General features: G+C 33.2%; 1 protein-coding gene across 1 annotated transcript; it reads right to left on the bottom strand.

Moving 5' to 3' along the window:
* Nucleotides 1-7,182: 7,182 nt before the first annotated feature.
* On the bottom strand, nucleotides 7,183-9,366 carry LOC143043373 (cerebellin-4-like). Its single transcript, XM_076215709.1, has 3 exons — nucleotides 9,321-9,366; nucleotides 8,182-8,339; nucleotides 7,183-7,642 (listed from the first exon to the last, which is right to left on the bottom strand). Exons 1-3 carry the CDS (start codon nucleotides 9,323-9,325, stop codon nucleotides 7,221-7,223), a joined length of 585 nt encoding a protein of 194 aa, XP_076071824.1. The 5' UTR covers nucleotides 9,326-9,366; the 3' UTR covers nucleotides 7,183-7,220.
* Between the last annotated feature and the right edge of the window lie 2,989 nt (nucleotides 9,367-12,355).

The raw sequence follows: 12,355 nt of genomic DNA, 5'->3' as shown, positions 1-12,355 counted from the left end.
TTATGTTATTTCGAATAGACAGAAAAAATATTACAGTCATTTCTTATAATTTAATTCTAAATTCCATTTGAAACCGTAGAACACCTTGAAAAAACGTTGATGACGTCACGGTCACATGACTAAATTATGTCTATGGTCTGATAACAAAATAACGTCAGCCAATCAGAAGACGCGTTACATCCAAAATTAAATTATTAAAAGATAATAACGGTTTCAATGCATCTCTTTTACTAGTACTTTCACTGCTTTCACAGATCTTCAGGTAATGTGACTTGTATAGATATAAAAACAATTGATTGACGTTAACAATAGTGTTATATTAAAATTTTGTCTTTGGCAATTCATAGTTTTACTATATAGTAAAATTATGAATTGCCAAAGACAAAATTTTAATATAACAATAGTATGACGTTAACAAATACTAGGGAGACTACTAATGTCATTTTAAGTCTTTAAAATGTTACGTTAAAATTAGAATATCATTTATCATTTAATCCCGGTTTGAGAATGTTTATGAATAAATCTTCTTTCTTCCTCCGGAGAAAATCATTTTGACGATTGACCATATACAATGGAAATATTTTAAATCGTCCATTAGACATATACAATGGAAATATTTTAAATCGTCCATTATATATGCGAATAACAAACAAACAAACGAAAGAATACAACCCGATACAAATCATGAAGCCTAAATTCGAGCTAAGTAGACAATAACGAATTATTACGTGGCCATAGAAATTCCTGCAGCCCTGCCATGAAAAAAAAGAGTGAATCCGGTAATGACCTTTCAACGGTATTTTTCAACGCATTCTAAAAATGCAATTATTAGTACATACACTTCTTTCTGTACAATCACATGTTCCATCATTTTCCTCCGCGAATTTTAGCTGGTATCGTATACTCTTCATGAGACCAGCATTTCTGGAGCAGGATTTGTGTCCTGTCACAGATACGATTAGTATCGATACACATGACAACAGGATTATTTGAAATAAACTGAAAAAAGTACAACGTCAATGTGTGTGTGTCACACCAATAAACTTAAAGTAGTGGAGGTGTAATTTGATAGTCAAACATTAAAAATAAAGTTTGAATTGAAACCAAAAGACTATCGATTCTGCAATAGGCTGTAGATATATGTAATAGAGGGGGGCAAGGGGGGTCCCCATAACAGCAAAACAGTGAATTGATTTGGTGAAAAACAGATAACAAGGAATTGAAAAGGGATAATAACAGATAACAGTAATGAAATATGAAAATGAATCTGTCCAGGACCAATCCAGTAGATGACTAGTAGATCTATGTATATATCTTGTGATATGGACCTAGAAAATTTGTGTAAACAAGACATTTCGGCCGTTAAGGCAGTTCTGCCTTGGTTGATTTTTTTCCGTAACTTGTACAATAAGTTATAGTATGGATGTTGATTTTTTCTGAACGAAATTACTAGTTTCTGTTTTTGATATAGGGATATTTTTAATCTAGGGCATTTGAGGATCAATTTTTAATGATTCAGGTTTTTTTATTTAATTTTTGAAAGTAGTGCAGCCAGTGACACTTTATTATCAATTTGATTGTTAGATAAAAAAAATTCTGAAAAGCAATATATATACTTTACAAGTAATAAAAAAAACATTGATGCACAATATATTTTTTAAATTTAATGACCTCATGATAAAACTTACTTATAAAATACAAAAATACCCAGATCATTGGAGACAGGACTTGTAACTGAAACATGCATGCCAGTTGTGGTTATTCTGATAATAGAAATTGACTCAAGTGAGAATTCTGATAGTATAATAGAAATTGGACCTAGTGAAAATTTGGATGACACCAAGTGAAACACCAATCATGTATCTTATGTGAAATTATAGAATATGGAAAATTTGGGTACAGCATTGGAGAAGCTGTAGGATTTTAAAACTTTAGGGTATTTGTCGAAAAATTAAACTGAAGACACATCTGTATTTGCATCAATGGTTTCTGAGCTTCACTTTTCGCCATGTGAAGCAGCTAAAAAGCTTTTAAAAATATGGTGATCAGGGTTCTCTTTCATGTAAATGAAAAGAGAGGGAGTAGCACTTATAATATAAATGCTAAAAGAAAAAGATGTTGTATAATTCCCAAAGCCATAATTCAAACCCACACCACTTACTAATATAAAACAATTCAAAGGAGAAAGCTAACTGCCTAATTTATCCACAAAATAGTGAACGACAAACTTAGTAACAACAGTAACAAACTACAACCACTGAATCCAGGCTCCTGACTTGGAAATTGGCACATACAGAATGTGACTGCGTCAACTTTAGCATGCTAGTTGGTGTCCAATCCTCCCCTAATCAGGGACAGTGGTGTAATAGTATTACATAAAGATTATTATGTGGTCATTGAATAAAAAAGTCTATAGGGTGTACCAATGCCTTTGTTATAACAAAATCCATACTATAAGTTATTGTACAAGTAATAAGTGAATTATAATTTGTACAAACTGCTACATGTTCACAGACAATGTAATTTATTACAAAGGATAATAATAATATATACTGGAATGGTCCTGGGTCCAATTGATTTTATATGTTTATGTGATGTATAATACTGAAATTCTTCTGCAAATACAGGGCCACCCGATATAACCGGTAGAAAGACCCCAATAGATATACATTGTAAGAAGATGCGGTAAGCATGCCAATGAGACTATTATCCATTCAAATCACAATTTTCAATTATCTTCAATTTCGACGGAAGATAGGGTGTCAAAATGCTAACATTCCAATTTTCAATAACAGTTAACAGCAAATAGATTCTCACAATAACAGATAACAAAATAGATAATAGTCCTATAACAGCTAACAAAGAATAAGACAATAACAGCTAACAGTAAATATATTTTCAGAATAACAGATAACAAAGAATTAAAATGCCCCATAACAGCATAACAGTTAAACCCCTTGCCCCCCTCGTAATAATATGTGGTATGAGTGCCAACCAGACAACTCTACATCCAAGTCACAATTTGTAAAAAGTAAACCATTCAAGTTATATATAGGTCAAAGTACGGCCTTCAACACGGAACATTGGCTCACACCGAACATCAAGCTATAAAGGGTAAAAAAAATGAGTGCATGTTGTACATTTAAGAGACAAACAAGTAGATCAAACCATTTGTTAGCAGTTCCGTGGAACCATGTGTATCGCCTAGCTTTGCTACTGTTAGAGTAAAATATGTAATTTGTACCGCCAAATCTAAATTGAATAATAAGATGTGATGCGATTGTTAATTAGGAAACACTCAGCCAGATACCAAATGAGCAAAGTGAACTACTATAGGTCAAAATACGGCCTTCAACAAAGTACCTTACCACACTTGCACATTAAAGTAAGCTTAATAATTCCATTCATCAGTAAAGTATGGACAAAATCATCAAAAAAGTGTGACTTTCATAGTTTATTTAACTCAAAGAAGCTTGTGTCCAGGTTTCATAAAGGTCCTTTGAAATAAAATAACAGTAACAAAATATCAAAAATTTAAAACAACAGTCATTATCTTATAGCATACAATATTGAAGTTTGAAAACAAGTTATGAATGCCCCCAAAAAAAACAACGTTGACCCATTCAAGAAATCTTGGCGCAAACAGCTAGACCGCTTTATTTCCCCGATAAAATGTCTCTAAAGGCAACTGAATGTACTTCAAAGTCTATTATACTATTATTAAAGTTACAGATCATGTATGCTTTTTTTATTGAGTTAAGCCATTCCAAATGATATTTTGCTGTGTGTCTTTCTATTTTGTGATGTTACACTATTGTTTCATATATAAGGCAGAAGGTTTGGTACCATACATGTATATTAAAATGTTTATTCCTGCATCATTGTTTGCACCTTTCCTAAGACAGAGGTTAAAATGCATTGATCAAACGGAAATTATGCCGGGACCGAGAAATTACTTTGACTCATCCGAGTTTTCGACACAACGAGATTCGACTGCTACATTGTTTGCACCTTTCCTAAGTCAGGATTCTGATGTTCAGTAGTTGTTGTTTGCTTATGTGGTTCATAAGTGTTTATGGCGTTTCTTCGTTTTTGTATATAGATTAGACCGTTGGCTTTCCCGTTTGAATGGTTTTGCTCTTGTATTTTTTTTAACCCTTTATAGATTGTTGTTTGGTGTTGAAGACCGTACCTTGACCTATAATTGTTTACTTTTGTATTTTGTGACTTTGATGGAGAGTTATCTCATAACACATCTTCCTTTGTCTATTAAAGTCTGTATACATTGTCTTTTTACATTTTTAACCATTGCGTTTTCAGTTTATCATTTTCGATTTATGAGTTTGACTGTTCATCGCCCTTCTTTTGTATATGACATTGTCTATTGAAACAATCTGAAAAGAATAACATACCTCATTTCTTTGTCGGTTGAATGCCTTTTGGACCTGTTCAGTTTCCATTTGACTTGGTTAATATTTGGGCAATATTTTAACACTAATAACATGCAATCCGATCATTTTGTAAAGAAGGAACAAATCAATGTGTATAACGAGGAAGCAAAATTAGCAACGAAAAAGTTTAGACAACGTGGGTCGAAAAAAAAATACACAGTTTATAAAAACTCTTTTACCCCTAATTGACCCATAATTGATGCTGTGGGGTATTGATCCAAGTGCCGAAAAGTCATTTCTACAATATCTCGTAAAACAAGTTTTCTTTGGAGTAGTTCTTTTTTTTTTCTTTTCTTTTTTTTTTTACTTTTTCTGTCGTCTGCAAAGCGATCTTGTACTTCCGTGGTCATTGCGTCATTGGCGTCGGCGGTTTGGTCTGCATACATTTAGATTATTCTGATGTCGTAAAACTTAAAAATATGAAAACCTTGTCACCAGTCAAATCTTCATGAAATTTGACAAAACCTTGTCATGAGATCTTCTTTTTAAACAAAAATCCAGAGCAAATTTGTTTATTTTTTTAAATACGAAAACATATGGACTTTCAGCAAATTTTGTTTACAGTTGCCATTTAAGATTCTGTCTACGTAAAGAGAGGAGAACTCAATATCTGGGTTTATCATTCAAGGATTTACACAAAATTTGGTTGGAAGTTTTTTTTTCTATAATCAAGACCTGATCCAGAGAAATACATGCATGCTTTAATTCAGTGGTTGTCGTTTGTTGATGTGTAACCAAATTTTTTTTAATTTTCTTATGTTCGTTTTTTTGAAACTCGATTAGGCCGTTAGTTTACATTTGACATTTCGGGGACTTTTATAGCTGACTATACGGAATGGGCTTTGCTCATTGTTGAAGACCGTACGGTGACCATGCTATGGTTGTTAATTACTGTGTCATTTTGGTCTATTGTAGAGAGTCAGTGGCGGATGCAGGAATTTTCGAAAGGGGGGGTGCTAGCCCAGGGCAAAGGGGGGGGGGGGGTGCAGGGGGGTGCAAAACATATGTCCCGATTCAAATGCATTGATCGGCCAAAATAAAGGGGGGTGCGGACCCCCGGAACCCCCCCTCTGGATCCGCCACTGAGAGTTGTCTCATTTGGCAATTATACCACATTTTCTATGCTAAGTAATTCGTATTCCGTATTTAACTGGTCTTAGTGGTGTTTTGTTGCAGTCAATATACTGCAACAGTTCGATATAGTCCAGGATAACAGGTTTGGATTAACACATCAATAATTTTGTTCTTATAACATTTTTTTTCGACAATGAAAATAACACTTTCTCTCTGACGATTAGCAATTATCGGCGATACTTATAGTTCCGCGAAAAACAAATTTCTAATACCAATATGTGCGGCTCTGTATCAACAACTGTAGAGTAGAGGGATAGCGCGTTATTTTCAAAATGCATTGACAGAAGCAAGCACACTGAAATTATGTTAAAATATTATATAGAATCTTTTTAAAACACCAACAATAAAGGAACAAGAGTGCACACGCTGAAATGTCTCGCCTTCTGTACTAATCATTGATATTATGTTGATAGTCCTAAGTATAAAGCTAAGCTTTAATACAACTGTCACATAAACTTAACATTAACCAAGATAACTAAACAAAGACCAATAAACCTTGAAAATGAGGTCAAGGTCAGATGAACCATGCCAGGCAGACATGTACAGCTAACAATGCTTCTATACAACATATATAGTTGACCTATTACTTATAGTTTAAGAAAAATAGACCAAAACACAAAAACTTAACACTGTGCAATGAACCGTGAAAATGAGGTCACGGTCAAATAAAACCTGCGCGACTGACATAAAGATCATAAAATATTTCCATACACCAAATATAGATGACCTATGGCATATAGTTTTAGATAAAAAGACCAAAACTCAAAAACTTAACTTTGACCACTGAACCATGAAAATGAGGTCAAGGTCACATGACATCTGCCCGCTAGATAGGTACACCTTACAATCATTCCATACAACAAATATAGTAGACCTATTGCATATAGTATGAGAAAAACAGACCAAAACACAAAAATTTAACTATAACCACTGAACCATGAAAATGAGGTCAAGGTCAGATGACACCTGCCAGTTGGAGATGTACACCTTACAGTCCTTCCATACACCGAATATACTAGCCCTATTGCTTGTAGTATCTGAGATATGGACTTGACCACCAAAACTTAACCTTGTTCACTGATCCATGAAATGAGGTCGAGGTCAAGTGAAAACTGTCTGACAGACATGAGGACCTTTCAAGGTACGCACATATCAAATATAGTTATCCTATTACTTATAATAAGAGAGAATTCAACATTACAAAAAATCTGAACTTTTTTTTCAAGTGGTCACTGAACCATGAAAATGAGGTCAAGGACATTGGACATGTGACTGACGGAAACTTCGTAACATGAGGCATCTATATACAAAGTATGAAGCATCCAGGTCTTCCACCTTCTAAAATATAAAGCTTTTAAGAAGTTAGCTAACACCGCCGCCGTAGCCGCCGTAGCCGCCGCCGCCGCCGGATCACTATCCCTATGTCGAGCTTTCTGCAACAAAAGTTGCAGGCTCGACAAAAAGGGAGACCTTGGCCTCATTCGCCTGTGCATTGAAAATGTAGTCAAAATGATTTCTTACAGTGGATCTTTTGAAGTTTTAGCATTAAATTCGTGATATAATCACAATATAATTAAAAACATACATTCTGCAGGATTTTTTATTAAAACATTTTAATGACTCGCAACAATCATTTTACATGTTATATAGTTTATAACCGCTGAAAGTTGACCAGCCATCACCATACATGTACTGTCCAGTTGTTCCATCTTGGATACGTATAAATACTTTGTCGTCCTTTTTAATATCAAGAATAACGTTCTGACTTCCCGATGCGTGATCTGCTACACCTTTAGCTGATGCATAATTTTTAGCAATGGTGCTTCCGTTCAGAATAAGATAAGTGTAAAAGCTTTTGCCATGATGACATAAAACGGTCCAGGAAAAGCTGTACACACCATTCGAAGGAGCCGTAAAAATTCCTTTGGGAGAGTCGTATCCATTACTAGTGTATCCATTTCCTAGATTCGTTACAACTGTCTGGTATATCACAACAGCTTTTGAAGGAATATTTTGCAAAGATGCTGCTTTTGCCATGAACGCAACTTTATCTGGTCCTGAAGGAAATTAAAAAAATATGTGATATTTTTAAACAGACATGGCAATTACAAATGTAATGGAATTAGGTTTCACTTGTTTAAATTGAAATCGAAATAGAAAATAGAAATAAAAATAAAACTGATTCCTCCAATACTGAAACCCGGGCTGTTTAAAATCGAACAAGTATCTTTTTTTAAACACTTACACGTTTACATTTTACCTGTTTTACGTATTTTTGTTTTTGTTTTATCACTTATTTCGTTAAATAATAGTTTCTATCATAAGTTTTTTTAATTAAAGTATTGATAAAAAAGGATGTGTGGATTATAAAACGGAATGAAAACCAACCGTGCAAACGACACGATAAAGGTCAACCTCCCTTTTTCTTTCACGAAAACAACAAATTAAACAGAATAAGCAATAAGGATTTATTACAAGATAACAAAAATTCCTACAATCGTACCATGAAAATGAGGTGCGAAACGACGATCGATATTCTAATCCGATTCGAAGAACATTCCGGGCTATTTTTCAACGCACTGTAAAAAAGTAATACCTGAACTTCTCCCTGTACAATCACACTTTCCATCATTTTCCTCCACGAGTTTAAGCTGGTATTGTATACTCTTCATGAGACCAGCATTTCTGGAGCAGGATGTGTGTCCTGTCACGATGAGTGTCGATACGCATGACAGTAAGATAAACTGAAATAAACTTTAAAAGAGGTACAACGTTAATTTGGGTCCCATACAATAATTGATTTGTTACTAGTGTTATATTAAAATTTTGTCTTTGGCAATTCATAATTTTACTAGAGTTGTTGTAGTAAAATTGTGAATTGCCAAAGACAAAATGTTAATATAACACAAGTGTCGTTGAACAGTCGCCATGCAAATGAGAGGTTTAACTAGCTAAATAACGAACAGCTGTTTTCCGTTCGTTTGATGCATGTGTTTGAGCTTTTGATTTTGCCATTTTATAAAAGACTTTCCGTTTAGAATTAACCTTGATGTTTGTTAGTTTTTGTTATTTTACTTTTTACTATGGGCAAAACATTCGGCAACCAAACGAACGTTATTAAAATCAAATATTCTTCTTCTTTAAGTTTCTAGCGATCCTTCAATTATTGAAGACTATTCGCCGGAAAAGAGGTACAAGGTTAATATTTAAAAAAGCTAAACGAACCTGCTATCGATTTTTTTTTTAAAGAAACAACATGAACATATGATCTGTCAATTCTCTGACATTCTAAGTATACTTATTGGACCAACAATCAATAGTTATGCCTTATATTTGACAACATATGCATGCACCACATTACCTTCTGTTATGAACGAATTTACAGTGATTCTACATGTACATATGAATGCACCCTTCATATAAAATATGCTACAATCAACCCTTGTACACTGACTAATAAAACTTCAAGAAGAAGCGTTCAATTACTTCTTAAAGTTTTGTCAGGCATCCGAAGCACTTTTGTGGATTTATCTTTACTGACCAGAAACTTAATTTAAAAAAATGGGGTGCTAGTACAAATATGAAGAAATGTAATAGACACTGTATGATTACAAAATAGTTAGTTTAGTAGATCCACATATAATCAAAGATGAAAATATTCAGTTCCTTATATCTATAGAATTCCGAAAGCTGAACGAAAATATTTATCAAAATAATTTAAAACAAAAAACATACCTCATTTCGATGTCTGTTGCCTTTTTGGACCTTTTCAATCGTTGTGTTTACATTTGAGCAGAGAAGAGAAGTATATGTATGTATGTCACTGATTTGGGCAATATATCAAGAGAGTTTTCATTAACACGCAAACTGATCATTTTTGAAAGGTTACTTAAATCAATACAATAAATAACGAGGAAGCAGACGGTCGCAAAATAAGACCATGTGGGTCTAAAATGTCAAAAAATATTTACAAGGTTCTCGTTTTTAGCCTGAGATGAACCAAAGAAAAAATTGGTCAAGCTCGACATTGGTTAATTATTTTCCTTTTCCTCAAAACTTTCTTGATGTGGGGCTTTTGGAGTGTCTATGCACGTTTTAAGTCCTTTCTTACAAACAAATCAATGTGCAACCATACGAGGAGACGTATTGAAGAGGCTGCCTGTATATATGTGCAATCATGTTGAAAACTGTACTTTTAACTATAATAATTTACTTTTACAAAATGTGACTTGGATGGAGAGTTGTCTCATTGGCACTTATATCACATCTTCTTGTAGCGAACTAATTAAAACTTATTTGGTCCAAGTATCGTCATTTTATTTGGAATAAGCATACAGCTAGTGTAACAGTCTTAAGTTAAAAGAAAAGTAAATCTCTTAATTCATCAGTTTTAAGATCTCACAGAGTGTCTTTATCATAAAACTTACATGATGTTATATTATGATGCAATGAAGAAAGTGTAGCCGCCCTCCAACCTGAAACCTATTGTTAGTATTATAGTCCACAAATAGACTGAATTATGTTTTCATTCAGATCTCACGTAGAAGCAATCTGCAAGCATTTTCCAAAACAGGAATATAACCGAGTACCTCTGTAATATTAAAAACTCTCTATTCATGAGACTTTCAAAAATGGCAAATTAAAAACTATGTATAAAATTGAGAATGGAAATGTATATAGTCCTAGATTGCTCTAACGTACAATTATGAAGGTCTTTATAGGGCTTGCTGGACAATGGATGGGCCCAGCAAGTCATAAAAAGAGTTTCAGATCATTAGTGAACTATACATATATAAGTACCACAAACACAGACTTCATGATGGAAGAAAACATTGGATATGTCAGTTGTTATCTATTTGTTTGAGCTTTTGATATTTGCTTAGGGACTTTTCTCGAGTTCAGATTTTTTGTGATTTTACTTTTGACCAATGAACCATAATAACGAGGTAAAGGTCAGGTATACATGTATACCTTACAATAGTGCCATATACCAATTGATTATAGTATCTGAAAAACTTAACTTACCAGGAAAACTAGACAGGGTTGAATGATCTATGGATATTAGATTGCCATAGACCCCATACAGATGGATATATGACAAATTAAGTCCAGTTTCAGTATCAAAACTGTTTAATCAGTTGGAATTAGCAAGCATTGTGGTATTTGACAGCCTCACTGTGATTCCAACATGATGAATATCAATAAAAGTCCTGTGTTTCACTTTTTCATGTAAAAAGAGATTTTATGTAAGGAGACTGATGCTAATCAGATCTTTTTTTCCATCTTTAAGTGCCAATCCTCCTAAGAATTAAGACATTAGTGAAAATTTGACGAAATAAAATCCTGCTTCAGTTTACATTAAATTCGAACTATATAATGGTGCATCAATATAACATCGTTTCCTAAGTCATGTTTTGGTATTTTTAAAGTTATTAGTTAAATGCATTGACAATTTACAATTAAGGGGAGCTAACTCCAAAATTTGCTATCAATTAAACAAAAGCTATATAGCAAGACTCACAGAAATAAAGACAACTTTTTTAACTCATGATGACGGAAATTTCAAAATTGGATGGTTAGGTCAGAATGTTTTACAATAGCCAGATTCTTACAAAGACTAGCACTTAATAATGCATTTAATGCTATGACAAGGCTCTACATAAGATATCAGCAGTTAAAACCTACTTTTTCTTCAGATAACTCATTGCATTTGTGCTACTTATTTTTTTGCTTTTGTTCACAATTGATAGAATTTATCATTATGAACAAAAGCAAAAAATTAATGAATTTTAGAAGCATTCAAGGGTCTCCACACAATTTTTTGGCCCTTTTTGTATGCAATCATTTACTGACAATATTTATAATTATTCATCTTTGCCAGATATGCCATTTTGCAATGAGATTGTTGGACAATTAATTCTGACAGTATTTGTAATTTTTCTTTGCCAGACATTCCAATTTATAATTTGTTGATACATTTGTATAACCCAGTGGCAGAGTTTTTGATTGCAAAGATGAAAAGTCTACATCAAATAGAGCATGGTTTAGTTTGCATGTAGTGATATTTATACCTCAGGAAATTTCCTTTTGCCAATTGTAAAACTAATTCTATAATCCAATGTAGAAAATGGGTTGCTGCCAATGTAGAGCATAATAAGTTGTAAATGATAGTTTTGACCAATTTTTTACAATGATATTAAGTTTTTAGAATTACCCCAGTACTATAGGTTATATGCCATTTACTACACAGTATTGGTTTTACTCATTTCAAAAACTTGTACACACATTACCCAGATAAAGTTTCTCTTTTTGTCCATCTCTTCATTGGCAATAAAAATTTATGTCCTTCCAAAGGGAAATAACTCACTAAATGGATCTTAAAATACATGTTCAATTAAGGAATTGACAAATAGACAAAAGGAGAGGTTTGAGATAGTTGTGTTTCAATATGGAGGTGGAAAAGTTGTATCTCACACAACATTTTTCTATGCATCTTTAAGTATTTTCAGACAGGCAAAATTAAGCAATTTGGATGAATTTAAAAGATATCCACGTGTAAACATCTAATTTTGTACATAAATTAGGGCGTTAGTTTTCTCGTTTAAATTATTAGACATTAGTCATTGTAAGTCCTTTAATAGCTGAATATGCAGTAAAGGTTTAACTAATTGTTGAAGACTGAACAATAACCTATAGTTATCAATTTATATGTCATTTGGCAGAAAATTGGAATTGTCTTATAGACAATCATACCACATTTTCTTATTTTT

Source organism: Mytilus galloprovincialis, chromosome 8, assembly GCF_965363235.1.
Source record: "Mytilus galloprovincialis chromosome 8, xbMytGall1.hap1.1, whole genome shotgun sequence".
Classification (NCBI taxonomy): domain Eukaryota; kingdom Metazoa; phylum Mollusca; class Bivalvia; order Mytilida; family Mytilidae; genus Mytilus; species Mytilus galloprovincialis.
The sequence above is the reverse complement of the archived record's forward strand: the minus strand, read 5'-3'. Positions and strand labels throughout refer to the sequence as shown.